This window comes from Mizuhopecten yessoensis, unplaced genomic scaffold, assembly GCF_002113885.1.
Source record: "Mizuhopecten yessoensis strain PY_sf001 unplaced genomic scaffold, ASM211388v2 scaffold3235, whole genome shotgun sequence".
Lineage (NCBI taxonomy): Eukaryota > Metazoa > Mollusca > Bivalvia > Pectinida > Pectinidae > Mizuhopecten > Mizuhopecten yessoensis.
The window spans coordinates 194,232-209,526 of record NW_018404943.1 but is presented as its reverse complement, the minus strand read 5'-3'; the positions used below and the strand labels follow the sequence as shown (position 1 = coordinate 209,526).

General features: G+C 37.0%; 1 protein-coding gene across 1 annotated transcript; it reads right to left on the bottom strand.

Moving 5' to 3' along the window:
* Positions 1–1,369: 1,369 nt before the first annotated feature.
* LOC110447235 (polypeptide N-acetylgalactosaminyltransferase 1-like) lies at positions 1,370–13,383 on the bottom strand. The gene is made up of 10 exons (XM_021492785.1): positions 12,684–13,383; positions 10,806–10,972; positions 9,964–10,141; positions 9,454–9,657; positions 7,607–7,724; positions 6,588–6,773; positions 6,011–6,151; positions 5,661–5,765; positions 4,281–4,412; positions 1,370–3,067 (listed from the first exon to the last, which is right to left on the bottom strand). Exons 1-10 carry the CDS (start codon positions 13,007–13,009, stop codon positions 2,918–2,920), a joined length of 1,707 nt encoding a protein of 568 aa, XP_021348460.1. The 5' UTR covers positions 13,010–13,383; the 3' UTR covers positions 1,370–2,917.
* Positions 13,384–15,295: the final 1,912 nt, after the last annotated feature.

Here is a 15,295-nt window from a genome sequence, read left to right as displayed (position 1 = left end):
CGAGGCCTACGTGGGGCAGTCGTCAGGTACTGGCCGTAGGTCAGTGGTTTTGCTCCGGGAACTCCACCACCAAAACCTGACACATCCTTAAATGACCTTAACATGTAATAGGAAGTAAAACACACAACAACAAAAAAGTGTAACCTCAGCAGAATTGGTGTATCATCAAATGACCGCATTACGACCATCTTCGCATGGGCTGGCGATTGTTCATGTCTGGCTCGGGTCCCTGTCTTTCATTCTTGCACACAGGCTAATGAAGATATGTCTTGGATTAGTGTCATACAGAGTCCCGTGTTCGAGTGCACAAGGAGTCCTTCCCGTGATGTTCCTATAATCCGAGAACCAGGCTAAATAGAGGCGGTATTTTTTAATGACATTTTTCTTCTTGTAGTATAATGTCACATTTTCACTGTCTTAGGTATGTGCCTTTGCTTAGTTTTTAACTACATTTTTTTTTAAATTCGGGGAACATTATTGTTTAGCTGTTTTCCATAAACGTTGGAATCACTAATTGATTTTCTCGTAGAAGGGTATAACCTGATAATGTTTTATCTATACTCAAATATTTAGTTTTAATATCAAAATTCAGTGTACATATGTACTACAGTATTTACTTTTGTCATAAAATACCTTTTACTTTCCGATAAAAAAAAGAAAGAAATACTTCACCCAATGCTCGCCTGTTTAAAAGTGTATGGTCTTTAAAAAAAATATTTGTTTCTTTGGGTTAAGCTTCCCTTTAACTCATGTATAGGTCATATTGAGACGGTGTCTGCTTGCAACATGTAGATTATGTTGTCTTTATAGTGCTGTCTCACTGAAATACCATGCCGCATACACATTGACATGATACTTCACTTGGTCACATTATCCTTAGCAGGGAGTGAGAAGATTGCCTTGTTTTAAAGTCTTAGGTTTTGACCCGTAACACCAGTCTACTTGCACGAAGCGAGCGCCCTTTCTACTGCAGATAAGTCATACCATATATCATAACATTAGTCTTATTTATTTTATAAACCATTGCAGTTAAGTCTGACCCAAATAATACTTAATCAATATTTGTTTTTTATAAATATGGTATTGCCATCAGTAAATGATATATAGGTAGATAAAGAACACAAGAAAGAAAATATTGTTTGTATTACTGATATGCTCTTAAAATGTTAAAATCAAAACTTTTTTAAATTAGAAAAAAAAAGTAATTTGTTAATTGTGCCTTTGCTACATCAAAAGTATAGTCCAAAGGAACCTTCATGACAAATATCAGCATCTTCGTACGCATATTGAATGAATGGCAAGCTTCTAAATGACTTGCACCAAAAACTTTAACGTTGATGTGCTACAAAAATGTAAAGCAAAACAAGTCAAAAGTCTCAAAAACAAAAAATGAATTTGTTTTCTAATTTTAACTTCATCAATGTTTTACCCCACAGGAACCTCTATGCAAACTATCAGCATCCTCGTACACATATTTAATGACTGACAAATATCAGCATCCTCCTACACATATTTAATGACTGACAAATATCAGCATCCTCGTACACATATTTAATGACTGACAAGCTTTTAAATAACTTGCAATTAAAACTTTAACGTTGATGTGCTTCAAAAACGTTTAGTACATCAACTGGTCGAAAGTCTAAAATAATTGAAATTATTTAATAATTTTAACTTCACTACCTCAATAGCATACCCATTATGAATCTTCATGCTAAATATCAGCATCCAACTACACATATTTAATGAATGACAAGCTTCTAAATAATTTGCAGGTAAAACTTTCACATTTCCACGCTCACGCCGGGGGTATCGTTATATAGCTCTCTGTTCTTCGAACACGCGAGCTAAAAAGTGATACAAAATAATACCATATAGACATTTATATAGTTATAGGAACAATGGTACAACATTATGAGTGTATAATGAAATGGTTGGATAACACAATGAAGGGTTGTTTGATATGATAATAATTATGGAAAACCAACACCTAGGCAGATTGAATGTAAAATATGTAGTTCCTTTATCGTGTTGTACAATGACATTGTGGTTACATGAAAACAGGTGTCACAAATATATGCACTTATTACAGATATACGAACTGTATATATCTTTTATCTGAAACTGTTTAGTGCACTTTGGTACATTGTATCTGAATCGTGTGTCGGTACCTGTTGCTGATAAAGTCAAAGACGTCTGTAACTACATTGTATTTCGTCTATACACAAAATGCCGGGACCATGACTTCCATCTGTTACCGAACGTTCATGGTCAAGAACGGCCATACATCAGCAGCGCCTAACAATGAAGAGTGGCTACCCAACCATTATAAAAAGAGTTTTCACTTCAGGCATTATTCATAGCGTATTGTTCAACAAAATTGTATATCAAATTTATACATTTCCACATACGAGAAATTCACGACTCACTATTAACAGCAAAAAAGGTTTTTGACGTGCATGACAAATGATAATGACGGCAGTGACGAAACGTAACAAAAACAAAATAGGAAAGATTTGAAAGTTTTGTAGATAAAGTGATTAAAACGTGCAGAGGGTTATCATTTTGCACGCGTTCTCTTTTTCAGATCTCTCTCACGATATCTGCAGCACGCTAAAGATAAGTGTATGCATAATATCAGGTTGCCTATCAATCAACCGAGAAATGAGGTATGACAAAATGGAATAATATTCATATAATCTCAATCTACAGCCGATATTTGGCCAAGTCTGTAAAAAAAGAAGGCAGATATTTCCTAACTACCTTGTGTCAATAATGAAACATGCAGCTGATTGCAATAATCTTGACAAATGCATCCATTCTGCTCTTGCGACCGCATTGTCTTCTATCATTTTGGTGGAAAGCACTAAGAACAATTATTTAGTCGAATAGGTGCATCATCAAGTGAACGACTGTGTCACCAATTTGCTGCATTAGCACCATCTGCGCGTTGGCTGGCAAACGTCCAAGTCTGGCTGGGGTCCCCTGCCTTACAATCTCGCAATATGAGGGAGTCACGTAGTAGCGCCATGCAGAGTCGCGTGGTCAAGTGCACAAGTAGACCCTCCTGTAATATATCAAAGAGACATGGAAAGATGTGCTGTATATAATGGTTATCATTCATATCTCCTTAAACAATAAAGACGATTTTCATGTTCAATAGATTTTAAGAACTTATTATTAAGATTTCCTTCACAATTGTACACAGTAACAATTAATAATTAATGGTTCGAGATTCTTATTCCGTCTTTGCGTATTGCGGAGTTATCTTCTCTTGGGAGCAGGTATTGATTTTTACATCATTGGTCCGTGTGAGAAAATTACGTCGTTTTCTCAAAAATTGATGACGTTCCTCTCACAAACAAGTGACGTAACAATCAATACCTGCTCCCAAGAGAAGATAACTCTGCAATACGCAAAGACGGAATATACCGCTTTATCACAACCTAGTTCGTAGGTCGTCTCAAAGCGGTTCACAGATTATTATCCGTGGTTATAGGGCCTTTTCAACCAGCCCGATACCTTTCTCAAAAAAACTCCCTGGGGAGCATACAGCCGGAGCTGCCATTTCGGCGCTATCAGCTAGCTTTCAACAACTCTAGCACTGCCAAACCACGTACTCATTTGCAGCTGAGTAGACTGGAACAAGCGGAGTAAAGTACATCTTGCTCAAAGATACAACACAGTGCCGTGCCGTGACTCGAACCCGCAACCCTTCGGTCTCGAGCCCGGCGATGACAAAAGACTTTACCTTTGTGTATCAGACAGGTGGTGCCATACGAATTTTACTAGACACGAGACATTTGATGCAGGACACATCGTGATAGAACACCTATTTCAATGTCCCAAATCATTTTGATGTCTTGCTTTTATCGATTTTGATATAGGATTTCGGTGTTAATTTGCTAATGTTACTATTTAAATTTATGTTTCAATTGGCTTCCGTGTTATTTGCGTTTATTAGTCTGTACGTTAGAATGCCTCTACTTGTAGATCTTTCGTGGTGTGTCTTTACTGTTCTAATGTATAGTGTTCGTGTTTGTTGGAACACGCTGCTCCAAACTGTGGTGTGGCTATAATGTTATAACTTGCAATGCTCACATCTGTAGAATAACTATACTGCTCACATTTGCCGTATAACTGTACTTTCCTAAATTGCAGTGTTCCAGTTCGTTGGACAAAAATCGTGTCTAAACTTGGAAACTTTCCAGTGGTGGTGTAACTAGTTGTTTTTTACCACTCTGGTTGTGTTCCCATCCGTGTTTAATTTAGTGCCCTACCTTTGAATGTTCCCATTTATCCTGTACCTCCAGACAGTTTGCTAGACAAGGTACATAGTCCATGTCTTCCCTCTTCACATGTACACACTGCAGTATCGTCCGAAGTTCTTTAGTTGTGGTGAGTGCGAAGTTCTGAAAAAAGTAATAACTGAAGTACTAAAATAAATTTCAAAAAAAAGACACATTCACTGTATATAACACAAAACCCCGGATTCAGTTGTGTTCATGTACATAGCCAGATAAACATGTACATAGCCAGCTGTACATGTACATAGCCAGATATACATGTACATAGCCAGATCATAGCCAGATATACATGTGCATAGCCAGTTATACATGTACATAGCCAGATATACATGTACATAGCCAGATATACATGTACATTAACACGATTCATATTTGGTGTATTTGAATACAATAAGCTACAAAAGCAAAAGCATGTTAAATCACCTACTACTTAATGTTTTAACATGTTCAGACATGGAATTGTTTATTTGGTTTTGCATCCTGGCATGTATCAGGTTCCCTTGTTGAAACAGAGGTATGTTCACTCAATGTCAACACCGTAAACCATTAGTAGTTCATATGTGGTCTTGATAAGTGAATGGAAACTACATAACAAATCGGAAACATTTTAAAAATCAAATACTTGATCCACTTGGTACCTTATTTCCTGACCCATCGAAAAAGATGTATCTGTGACATTTCTTTGGAATTTTTAACTGACGTATCCAGTTAGTGTTATTATCATTGATTACCTCATCCACAAACTGGGAAACTGACTTTACAGAGAACTTGCTTTACTTGTCAGAAGAAAGTATGCTGAAACCTGTCATCATAGCAAAAATCGGATACGTATTGACAGTTAGCACAAATATAAATATTTATTAGAAATTAAGCGCTTATATTCAAAATAGAGGTATATTCGATGACCGATGTTTAGGCGCTAATATTCAAAATAGAGGTATAACTTTTGACTGATGATTTAGGGCTAATATTGCAATTAGGGGTATAATTGTTGTTTTCCAAATTGATGTAAAGCCGTTGGTATTTCATCGTTGCAGCATCATCACCAATGAGCATCTGTGTATGATGATTCAAACAGACACCGTTGAGTCAGGATACCTTGTATAAGAATATAGCAAGATAACTGCTGAGGCTGTTTTCCGCTATCAGTTTGACGTTTTGGTTGATCATTACATCTGTCTCCCTCAAACCCGGCTGGTCATTAGGTGTATGTGTCGTTGATTCCAAGATTATGTCCACGTGACTCGATAATCATTTACGTCCCGATGCTGCAATGTTTCGGGGTCAATCGGACGTATGAATGTCATGTAACCACAAAACAAAACGTATTATGGTAAGTATCCGGTACAATACCTGTTGCATCACGTGATAGTTGCAGTATTGGACACGGAGTGGAGCCGGGGACGAAAACAGGTACAAGTTGTTGTCAAGGCAACGAGGTGGCCTGAAGTTCTCCAACTACAATGTAAGATATCATTAATGTTATCAACGGATAACTCTTTATATGAAATATTGAATCATGACTATCAGTTATTTTCGATTTGTTTATCGAAATATATCGACACATTTTATGTTTCTCTTTTATATAAAAAGAAATATTCGATCTGACATATTCTTCCTTACTGATTCTGAAATTTAAACTAGATGTATGTTACCGTTCTTAAATTATAGTTTCAATAAGCAGTGATACTACTAGTACTTACGCCTGCTCCTCCCGATGACGTCACGTTGACATCATAAGCGAACAACTCCGGCCAGATATTATTCATGAACCAATCAAACGACCGACACTGCAACTTGTTTTTGAGTCTGATTCTTTCGTCCAAGTCACCAACAGAAATACCCTACATAGTTGGTAAAACAATATTTTTATTCCATATGAATGGGTATTTGTTAACGAGTAATTCGGAGTCTTAACATACATGTAGCATATTCTTAAACCATAAACAAACTTGATTCAAAATTAAGTAAAACAAAAAAACATAGTGAATATGTGTTCTTAAAAACTAATATTTCAACCATCAGGAAGAAACTATGCAGGTCGCTACGTGGCATTACCATGGCAATTAGTTAGGTTAAAAACATATTTTGGAATATTTACAATGACCACTGTTTTGCACTAATGTCAACACATTTACGAAGCAACCTATTTTGACGTCGATGCCATTGTCTGTTAACGACGTATGTGTATGCAAGATTGCATAATACGGCTATGAGTGTTTCCGTTCCAAACAATAACAATAGGTGAACAGCAGTACCTAACCAGATTGGTAAGCCTACCTTCATATCTGGGTAGAATCCGTATACGTATCGGGAGTACTCTCCCATCCATACACTGACCGCCCGCCGATAGTTGTACAGTTCTACCTTTCTCCTGTCATCAAGGAAGTCATACGGCTGATCACGTTCAATGTGACCTACCCTCGAGCACGGCACGTGCACAAGACGACCTCCACATAGCCACACCTAGCATTCAATTAAGAAATACATGTAATTTAAAGTAGAATAGGGCTTGACTAGAAGTTAAAATCAAAGGAAATTGATATAAGTCGCCTAGAGCACGACTCAGAACAAATGTTCAATTATCGTCAATCAAATTTGCCAGCCAATTAGAAAAAGTTTATTATAACTGTTAAGATGTTCAGTAAGATTCATCAGTTTGGATATACGTGTATGTGATATCAAAGTTTTACTTTCTACACAAAAATGTACGTATTAAACGTGTCGCAACGTTTCGTTACCTGTACAAAGGTGTGACGAATTGTTTGTAGGTCACTTGACCGAGACGTTTCGCCTATCGATAGAGAGAGTAAAACTTTGATATAACATTTATAAGATGGTATTCAAGCAACACTTGCTGATGTTGATTTTGGCTGGCCAGTAGGTACTGGTGAAGGTCTTCACACTATCATGAGCGCCAATTCGTTACCCTTGTCGGATACAAGGAGGAAAGGGAACACTTGTATTGTCCTTCATGACGCGCAGCGGCGACTAGGCATGGTATTTTGGGTGTAGAATTTGTAGGGTTATTGGCAGGACGTGTGGTTTGCGGATAATATTTGTGTATTTGGATTGTAGCGTGTGCGTTTTGGAGAAAGGATATGCCACTGTTTGTGGTAGGATTGGTGACTTGGTGGAAGGAATTAATTGTTTGTAGTCATTTTCGTGTTATACGTTTTTAATAACACCAGTTGTTTTGTGAAAAGCAAGTATTAAAATTTGGCGGACATATTAGATAGATGGTTTTATTGTCTTCTCTACCTTTCTTATCGAACGACCTACTGAAGTACACTACATACCCTCCACGACAGCTCGAGATTTTCGCCTCCCCAGATCTTCATGCCGTCATCATATGTACCGATATCTGTGAAGTATTTCACATCAACAACAAACGCAGCTCCGACCATCACCACACCTCTACAACATACAGCATAAACGTTTTACTCTAAGCACACCTCTACAACATACAGCATAAACGTTTTACTCTAAGCACACCTCTACAACATACAGCATAAACGTTTTAATCTAAGCACACCTCTACAGCATACAGCATACACGTTTTACTCTAAGCACACCTCTACAGCATACAGCATTAACGTTTTACTCTAAGCACACGTCTACAACATACAGCATAAACGTTTAACTCTAAGCACACATCTTCAGCATACGGCATAAACGTTTTACTCTAAACACACCTCTACAACATACACCATAAACGTTTTAATCCAAGCACTCCTCTTCAGCATACAGCATAAACGTCTTACTCTAAGCGCACATCTACAGCATACAGCATAAACGTCTTACTCTAAGCGCACATCTACAGCATACAGCATAAACGTCTTACTCTAAGCGCACATCTACAGCATACAGCATAATCGTTTTACTCTAAGTACACCTCTACAGCATACGCATAAACGTTTTACTCTAACCAATTCTCTACAGCATACAGCATCCAGTTTTACTCTAATCACACCTCTACATCATACAGCATAAACGTTTTAGTTTAAGCACAACTCTACAGCATACGCATAAACGTTTTACTCTATGCACATTTTTACAACATACAGCATAAACCTTTTAATCTAAGCACACCTCTACTGCATACAGCATAAACGTTTTAATCTAAGCACAGCTCTACAGCATACAGCATAATCGTTTTTCTCTAAGCACACCTCTACAACAGACAGCATAAACGTTTTAATCTAAGCACACCTCTACATTATACGCATAAACGTTTTACTCTAAGCACTCCTCTACAGCATACAGCATAAACGTTTTAGTTTAAGCACACCTCTACAGCATACGCATAAACGTTTTACTCTAAGCACACCTCTACAGCATACAGTATAAACGTTTTACTCTAAGCACACCTCTACAGCATGCAGCATAAACGTTTTACTCTAAGCACATCTCTACAGTATACGCATAAACGTTTTACTCTAAGCACACCTCTTCATCATACAGCATAAACGTTTTTCTCTAAGCACACCTCTACATTATACGCATAAACGTTTTACTCTAAGCACACCTCTACAGCATGCAGCATTAACGTTTTACTCTAAGCACATCTCTACAGTATACGCATAAACGTTTTACTCTAAGCACACCTGTACAATACATACCAAATGTACACTACACTTTATAGCACACATGTACACAACAAACAACAAAATAAACACATCACGTAAAATATCTCAGAAATACTCCATCATGCATCGCATAATATACAATACACTATTCTCAATATCTAACACAGCATAAAATATGATTATGTTACTCTAAACATCTGGCACAACACAAAACACCATCAATATTGTATGCCATTATACATGTATCTCATGAAATACAACTAAACAACGTAAAAACAATACATATACTACTTTTAAATATATCACGCCCTAAAATACAACACAAAACAAAATATACTACGGCACTTCAAATGTCTTACACCACAACATGCAACACAAAACACAATAGATATAACTGAAAAACAAAAACAAAAATATCAGTTTAGATATTTAACGCCACAAATACAACATGAAACAAAAATAATGGACTGTTCTTAATAGATCACACTACACCTCATTATAAAATCCTCTGTACAAACATTTGTTCAATTTTCTTTTTGCAGTGTCTAATTACGTACGGGAGAACATCAGTATCAGATTTGCCAGCCAGCTGGTCCTTTCTGAACTCGGTCTCAAAGAACTGGAGCCGCCAGTCGAACCCGTATCTTGTTCGGTAGCCCTTGGTGAACCTATACTTGAAACTATTCCTCTCTACGTAGTCCAGCTGGGCCATGGCTATCGTCCGATCATCCGCCAATATTTGTTGTAACAGGGGCTGTGCCCTTCGGAAAATAATAATATGACGTAATTAAGTGTTAAATACATAAACAATAAAAAGGATCAAGTGAAAACTTTAAAAAAAGTACAATGACTTACTCTTGACAGAATACAGAACAAATCTATCGAAAAGCATTCCAAATTAATGTTTATTTTCTTATTTATTTATAGTGAAGTTCAATATAGACTAATGAGGTTGCATGGTATACTTGAGCATGAATATGAATATACGAATTAAAGTAACTATCAATATTGCATAATACCACTGTAATTTGCTTCGATACACATGAGTTCAAATACGACACACACACCAGTCAACGTTGGCCTCCATATGGCTATCGAAGAATGCAACAGTTTGTCCTGTAACGTGTTTAAATCCCTCCAATCGTGCTCGAATCAGTCCTGACCGCACTGGTAAAGTCACCATCTGAACAAGGTCTTCACTGAAGCTCTGTCGCACATATTGGTAAACTTCCATCTGGTAGATATCTGTTTCAAAAATGTAATAGTGTCACTAAATCCTCATATACATTGTACTTTGTACATGTACAGTGAGTGTTTGCAGGTAGGCTACTAAGTGCTGCTCAAGCTCTTTTAAAAATAAGGCAAATACAGACCGTAAAAGCATTTTAAAAGGATTTGTTTTTATAATAATCATTTTACATGTATCACATAACTGACCCAATTTACTGTCATACAGCCATGTCATAAATATGGTAATACAGACGTGTGTAATAAAACCGAAAGGTGCTGCGATTGGTCAAAACCGTGGGAACATATTCCTACGCCACTACAGATACTACTTTAAATAAACTCTTCAGGCCTTTTCTATTAAATGGATTTGAAATATTTATTTTGTCAGTAATATGTTCATTAAATATCAAACTGTTTATTATTTTGAAAAAGAAATTATTTGGAACTACTGTCCACTGCTATGATCGGGGTACTTAGGTTAATCTCTACAGAGATTTTTCAAATTATGAATGTTTTGTGATAAATAGAATCTTACATTCTTGTCCGTGTCATATTGAATGTATCGATAAGTTCGATAGGACAACGACACTTATGTAAGATGTTCTATGTATTATACCTTGACTACGATGTTAAGTACATGTAAAACATATAATCCAACCAACACATGAATGATTCGTACCTGAATCGCTAGCGTCGTCCACCAGGATGATTTCCTTGAGGATGGACTTGGGTGTCCGATTGACAATGCTGTGGACGGTCCGCAGTAGGACAGACGGCCACTCATTATGATAGGCAATCACCACACTCAATGTCGGCAGGCTGGTAGGAAAGGTCAGCGTCTTACAACTGGAATACAAATGTACATTGCATATCTATAAAACTTATGCAATGGTTTCACAAGTGTAAGTCAAAATACAGGAAGTCCTGGGATGCGAGCGAAATAATTATATTTGACATCATTCTGGCAAACATATGATTTTTGGTTAACTACAATTCCTGAAACAATGCAAGATGGTGGTTATTTAATGGTTAGATAATAAGAATACATAAATGTATATGACGAGATTTAAATATTGAATACCGAGTCCATAAGTAGTGTATTATCAGATTCAAAGATAGGGTAAGCGGAATTAAATTGTAACCGATAAAAGACAAATTATCGATTGATTCGGTTGAGGAAGTGATATCCTTGCCCTTGTGCCTAGCTAGATACATGAATTGAAGGCACTGCTGGGGCGGCTATCATGCGTATACATAGGTAGTATTAATTTAGGCTCTACAAAGGCAGTAGCTTGCTGCTTTACAAAGGCAGTAGCTTGCTGCTTAAGGGAAGAAGAGTTGAAAGAAACAGTGATTACAGTTGAATAAAAGTTGAAAGAAACAATGTGTTCAGTTGAATAAGAGTTGAAAGAAACAGGTTTTTTCAGATGATTGGAGTTAATATACAGAGATTTGCCTTGAAATAAAGGTTTGGTTAATTTGAACTTCTCATTTTTTATTTCGATGAAGAGTATCCCGATGAAGTTTAACAAAATGTCACTTCTTTTATCAACCATTTTCAACGCCCGAGAAAAAAACATTTTTGCATTGGTGACTTGACCGTAAAAAATTGTTGTGACGAGACCATTGTTTACACGTCACAATTATTCATTATTTGTCACTTTTATACATGTATTGTGCTGTCAAAAACAACTTTATGTAATTTAACAGTGAATATTAGACTGATAACCCCTCCTGATCCACATGTAAAAGTTATAGATATCTTGTTTACAGAAATCCAGTATGTAAAACATTGTCGACTGGTGTCTTAAAACTCTAATTTAAACCTTTATACAATGTACAAGGCGAAAAGGTGAGCTACATGTATAACCTGCAAGATTTTCAATATCAAATGTATGGAGTAAAATGTATGTATTGCGTTTCGGCGATTGATATTTTTCATATACGAGTGTAGTTTGCTCAGAAATTATATACTCCCTCATGGGGATGGGGAAATATTTCAAAAAAGTGCTGTGCTACAACAATATGGTCACATTCTATGGTCATGTTTTAGGTACAACTTTTGTATGCTGGAGGGATAGGCCGGGTCAGTGGCTTACATATATAAAATGAATTTAAACTTGCCTAATGGGGTCATATTTGTAAAGATGAATATGCTTACAGATGCTACGACCCCTCCGTGAATAAGAGTTATCTCCCTTGCATTGTAAAATGCATTGTAAAATGCATTGTACATTATATATGTACCTATTTTTTGCCTTTTTATGAACTGAATTAATCAATGTGCATATTTTAACTTACTGGTCACTGTAATAATCGCATTATACTCGTTCAATAGGACTTAATAGTGTCTGTAATACTTTGAAATGTTTTGTGAAGGATTTTTTCTCTGCTGGTTGGGGTAAATACGTATACAAAAATGTTTAGGTGGTAGTTTTTTCTATATCCTTCAAAACAACTGTATGATTTACTAACTTTTTGCATCATTCCATGCTGGATGAACGTTTATTGTGCCACAAACCCTACCACAGCCTTACAACGGAGAGACTGGACTCACCCTGGAGGTCTTGAGTCGGGTACCTCCCTGTTGAGGGGAAGGGAGTCGCTGATATAGATGTTGATATTATGCTGTTTCCGTAGACGGAACATCCACTGGTCCTCCTTTATGCGCCCGACTCCCGGGGGTCGAGCATTATAGGGGAACTTGATTAGGGAGGTTTTGTTTCCGGAAGGGTTGTAGAAGACAGCTCCTGGTCCCCAGTTCCGCAGATGGACAGTGCTATAACTTTTGTTCCTTCTCCACACGTACTGTCTGTATACTAGTAGTACCACAACGGTCAGAAACACACAGGCAGCACTAACGTAGCGATATACAAGTCTCATACTGCCGAAAGTGTCTTAGATTTTCTTCTTTCAAATTTGAAACAATAATTTTGAGCTGTTTGCATGTCTCACACGACTTTTATTACTCCGTTATATCCCATGCCTGACAGAACACGAATCCACTTATAGTGTGTAAAATCACATTCACCTCCCAGTAGTGTGTGCAAACCCCGATCCCGATACACCTGGGTTACATCGGAGTGTTAACAACAATTTTAGCACAGGTACTTCATTCCTTGTGGTTTACAACACATGGTGATAAGTTAATTCATAGTTTTAAATATATATCCATTTGTATACCAACAACAGGGCACGTGTGTCCAAGTCTGACCAATACACATGTGAGTCGCTATACAGGTGTGCGTGTTTACCTGTGCCGGATATTGCTTTTCGTGCAAGGGAAGTAACTCTCATGTACAATTTTCACCTCATCTATTGTCTGCTAATTGTCAACGTACGCATGTCATTTGTAATTTATTTTCCTAACTCTTAGTCCTATAGTCTATCTAATCTAATTATTGAATAAACAAATAAAGTCAGCATATACCTCAAACATCTCTTCACGAGCGTACGAATCCTAAATGATATTCCAATTTATATCAAGATTGCCGAAATATTATTTATATATAGATTATCATTTTACCCCAACTCACTAAAGGCACACGCAGAACAGGTGTTCAAATATGGTTCGATAGCCAAACAGTGATGAATGATTATGATTTAAATTATTTTTGATGAAGCGTAGACACTTGTTAGTTATATTTATGAAAGAAAACAATTTAAGAAATTAAAATATATAAATAATAATCGAACTCCATGAGTCGTATAGATTATTTCTCATATAACACGAACGCACATTAAGAATACGTTAGTGGAAGACTTAAACATTTTTCTCTTCTTAAATACAACAAGTATCTACATACGAAGTTTAACACTCCTAAAAGCAGCCAGGTTGAGTAAAAAACTGCATAACGAACCTATGTCAAAGACAACAACACAAATCACCTAAAGTTATTTTGAGTTTTCCCTTTTGTTCGAAACGGGCTACGCCAATTTTGTTACATGTTTGACATACTAAGTGACGTTTAGCGGTAATGAAAAAAAATACTTGGAAAACAGTGTTCCACTCGCACGGCCTCGACTGACCGATCTTTCGTATTTCATACGTGATGCAATGTGGTGTCGTTGAAACAGCACTGATCACTTTACTTTCTATCAGACTGAAATATTTTGTATCTGTTTTATATATTTTTCTCTAGTCAATAAGCAGTTTGATTGAATCATTTATACACAGAAATGCAGAGAGATTTAAATACATTAAAACATTGTGTCTATCAATCTGTGAATATTCAAAACAAGAGACACTGAGGGCCTGTATCGCTCACCTGGATATCTAAGCAAGATCCATCATACCCCAAGGCCAATCCTTGCAGCATACAAATTTGTCATGCTCAGCAACGTCATGTTTTGTGGATCTAAACCGTTTCAAATTTATGACCTAGTGGTTAAGTATGCAAGGGCGGGGCAGACCCCGGGGTCAATTATCATGACTGCATTCGTCTCTTTATGCCTAGCAATTGCATATATAGTTTTGGGGTGGGGTTAAGTCCCCAAGGGTGAGGTAGACCCAGGAGCCATACTGAAAGCATATGTAGGGCGAGGATCTCAACTGTTTCCAAGCTGAGACTCAGACAATTGGTCCTTAGGGGTGTAGCCAGACCCCAGGGCCAATTCAAATATCATGACTGCATTCGTCTCTTTATGACCAGTATTTGTAGATATAGATTTGGGGCGGGGATATCAACCGTTTCAAAGTTATGACCCAGGGACTATGTCTCCAGGGGTGGGGCCATACCCAAGGGCCATCCTGGAAGAATATGTGTATTCATCTCTTTATACTCAGCAACTGTTTATATGGTTATAGGGTGAAAAATAAAGAAAAATATTTGGCTCCGCCTCTCAGCCCCCTGGGATGTCAACCCTACCATTTGTACAATTTTGAATCCCCACCACCTCGGTAAACTTCCAGACAAATTTAGTTAAATTCCAATCAGATGCGATTTCTTAGTTTCTAATCTGTTTAAAAAACATGATCAAATATCAATGTTTTAGTTATCAATCCTTAAGCGTTAATCTGGAATTATTTTGTCAGTGTTTGGATTTACAATACAGATACATGGTTGTGCGATTCTCTTGCAAGGCAGTTAGAAGCCTTTCCCTTTTAAAACGACATTTTACGTCTTGTTCACTTTGACCTCGAGAGTGTCAAATCAAGAGTAAATATTT

Bases quoted from the DNA above. Each gene is read 5' to 3' on its own strand.
- LOC110447235 (XM_021492785.1), bottom strand. From the start codon at position 13,009: ATGAGACTTGTATATCGCTACGTTAGTGCTGCCTGTGTGTTTCTGACC. The intron at 10,142-10,805 runs GTACGAATCATT...TTTTTGAAACAG, and splicing joins GGACGACGCTAGCGATTCAG to ATATCTACCAGATGGAAGTT. The intron at 9,658-9,963 runs GTGTGTGTGTCG...TATTTTCCGAAG, and splicing joins ATGGAGGCCAACGTTGACTG to GGCACAGCCCCTGTTACAAC.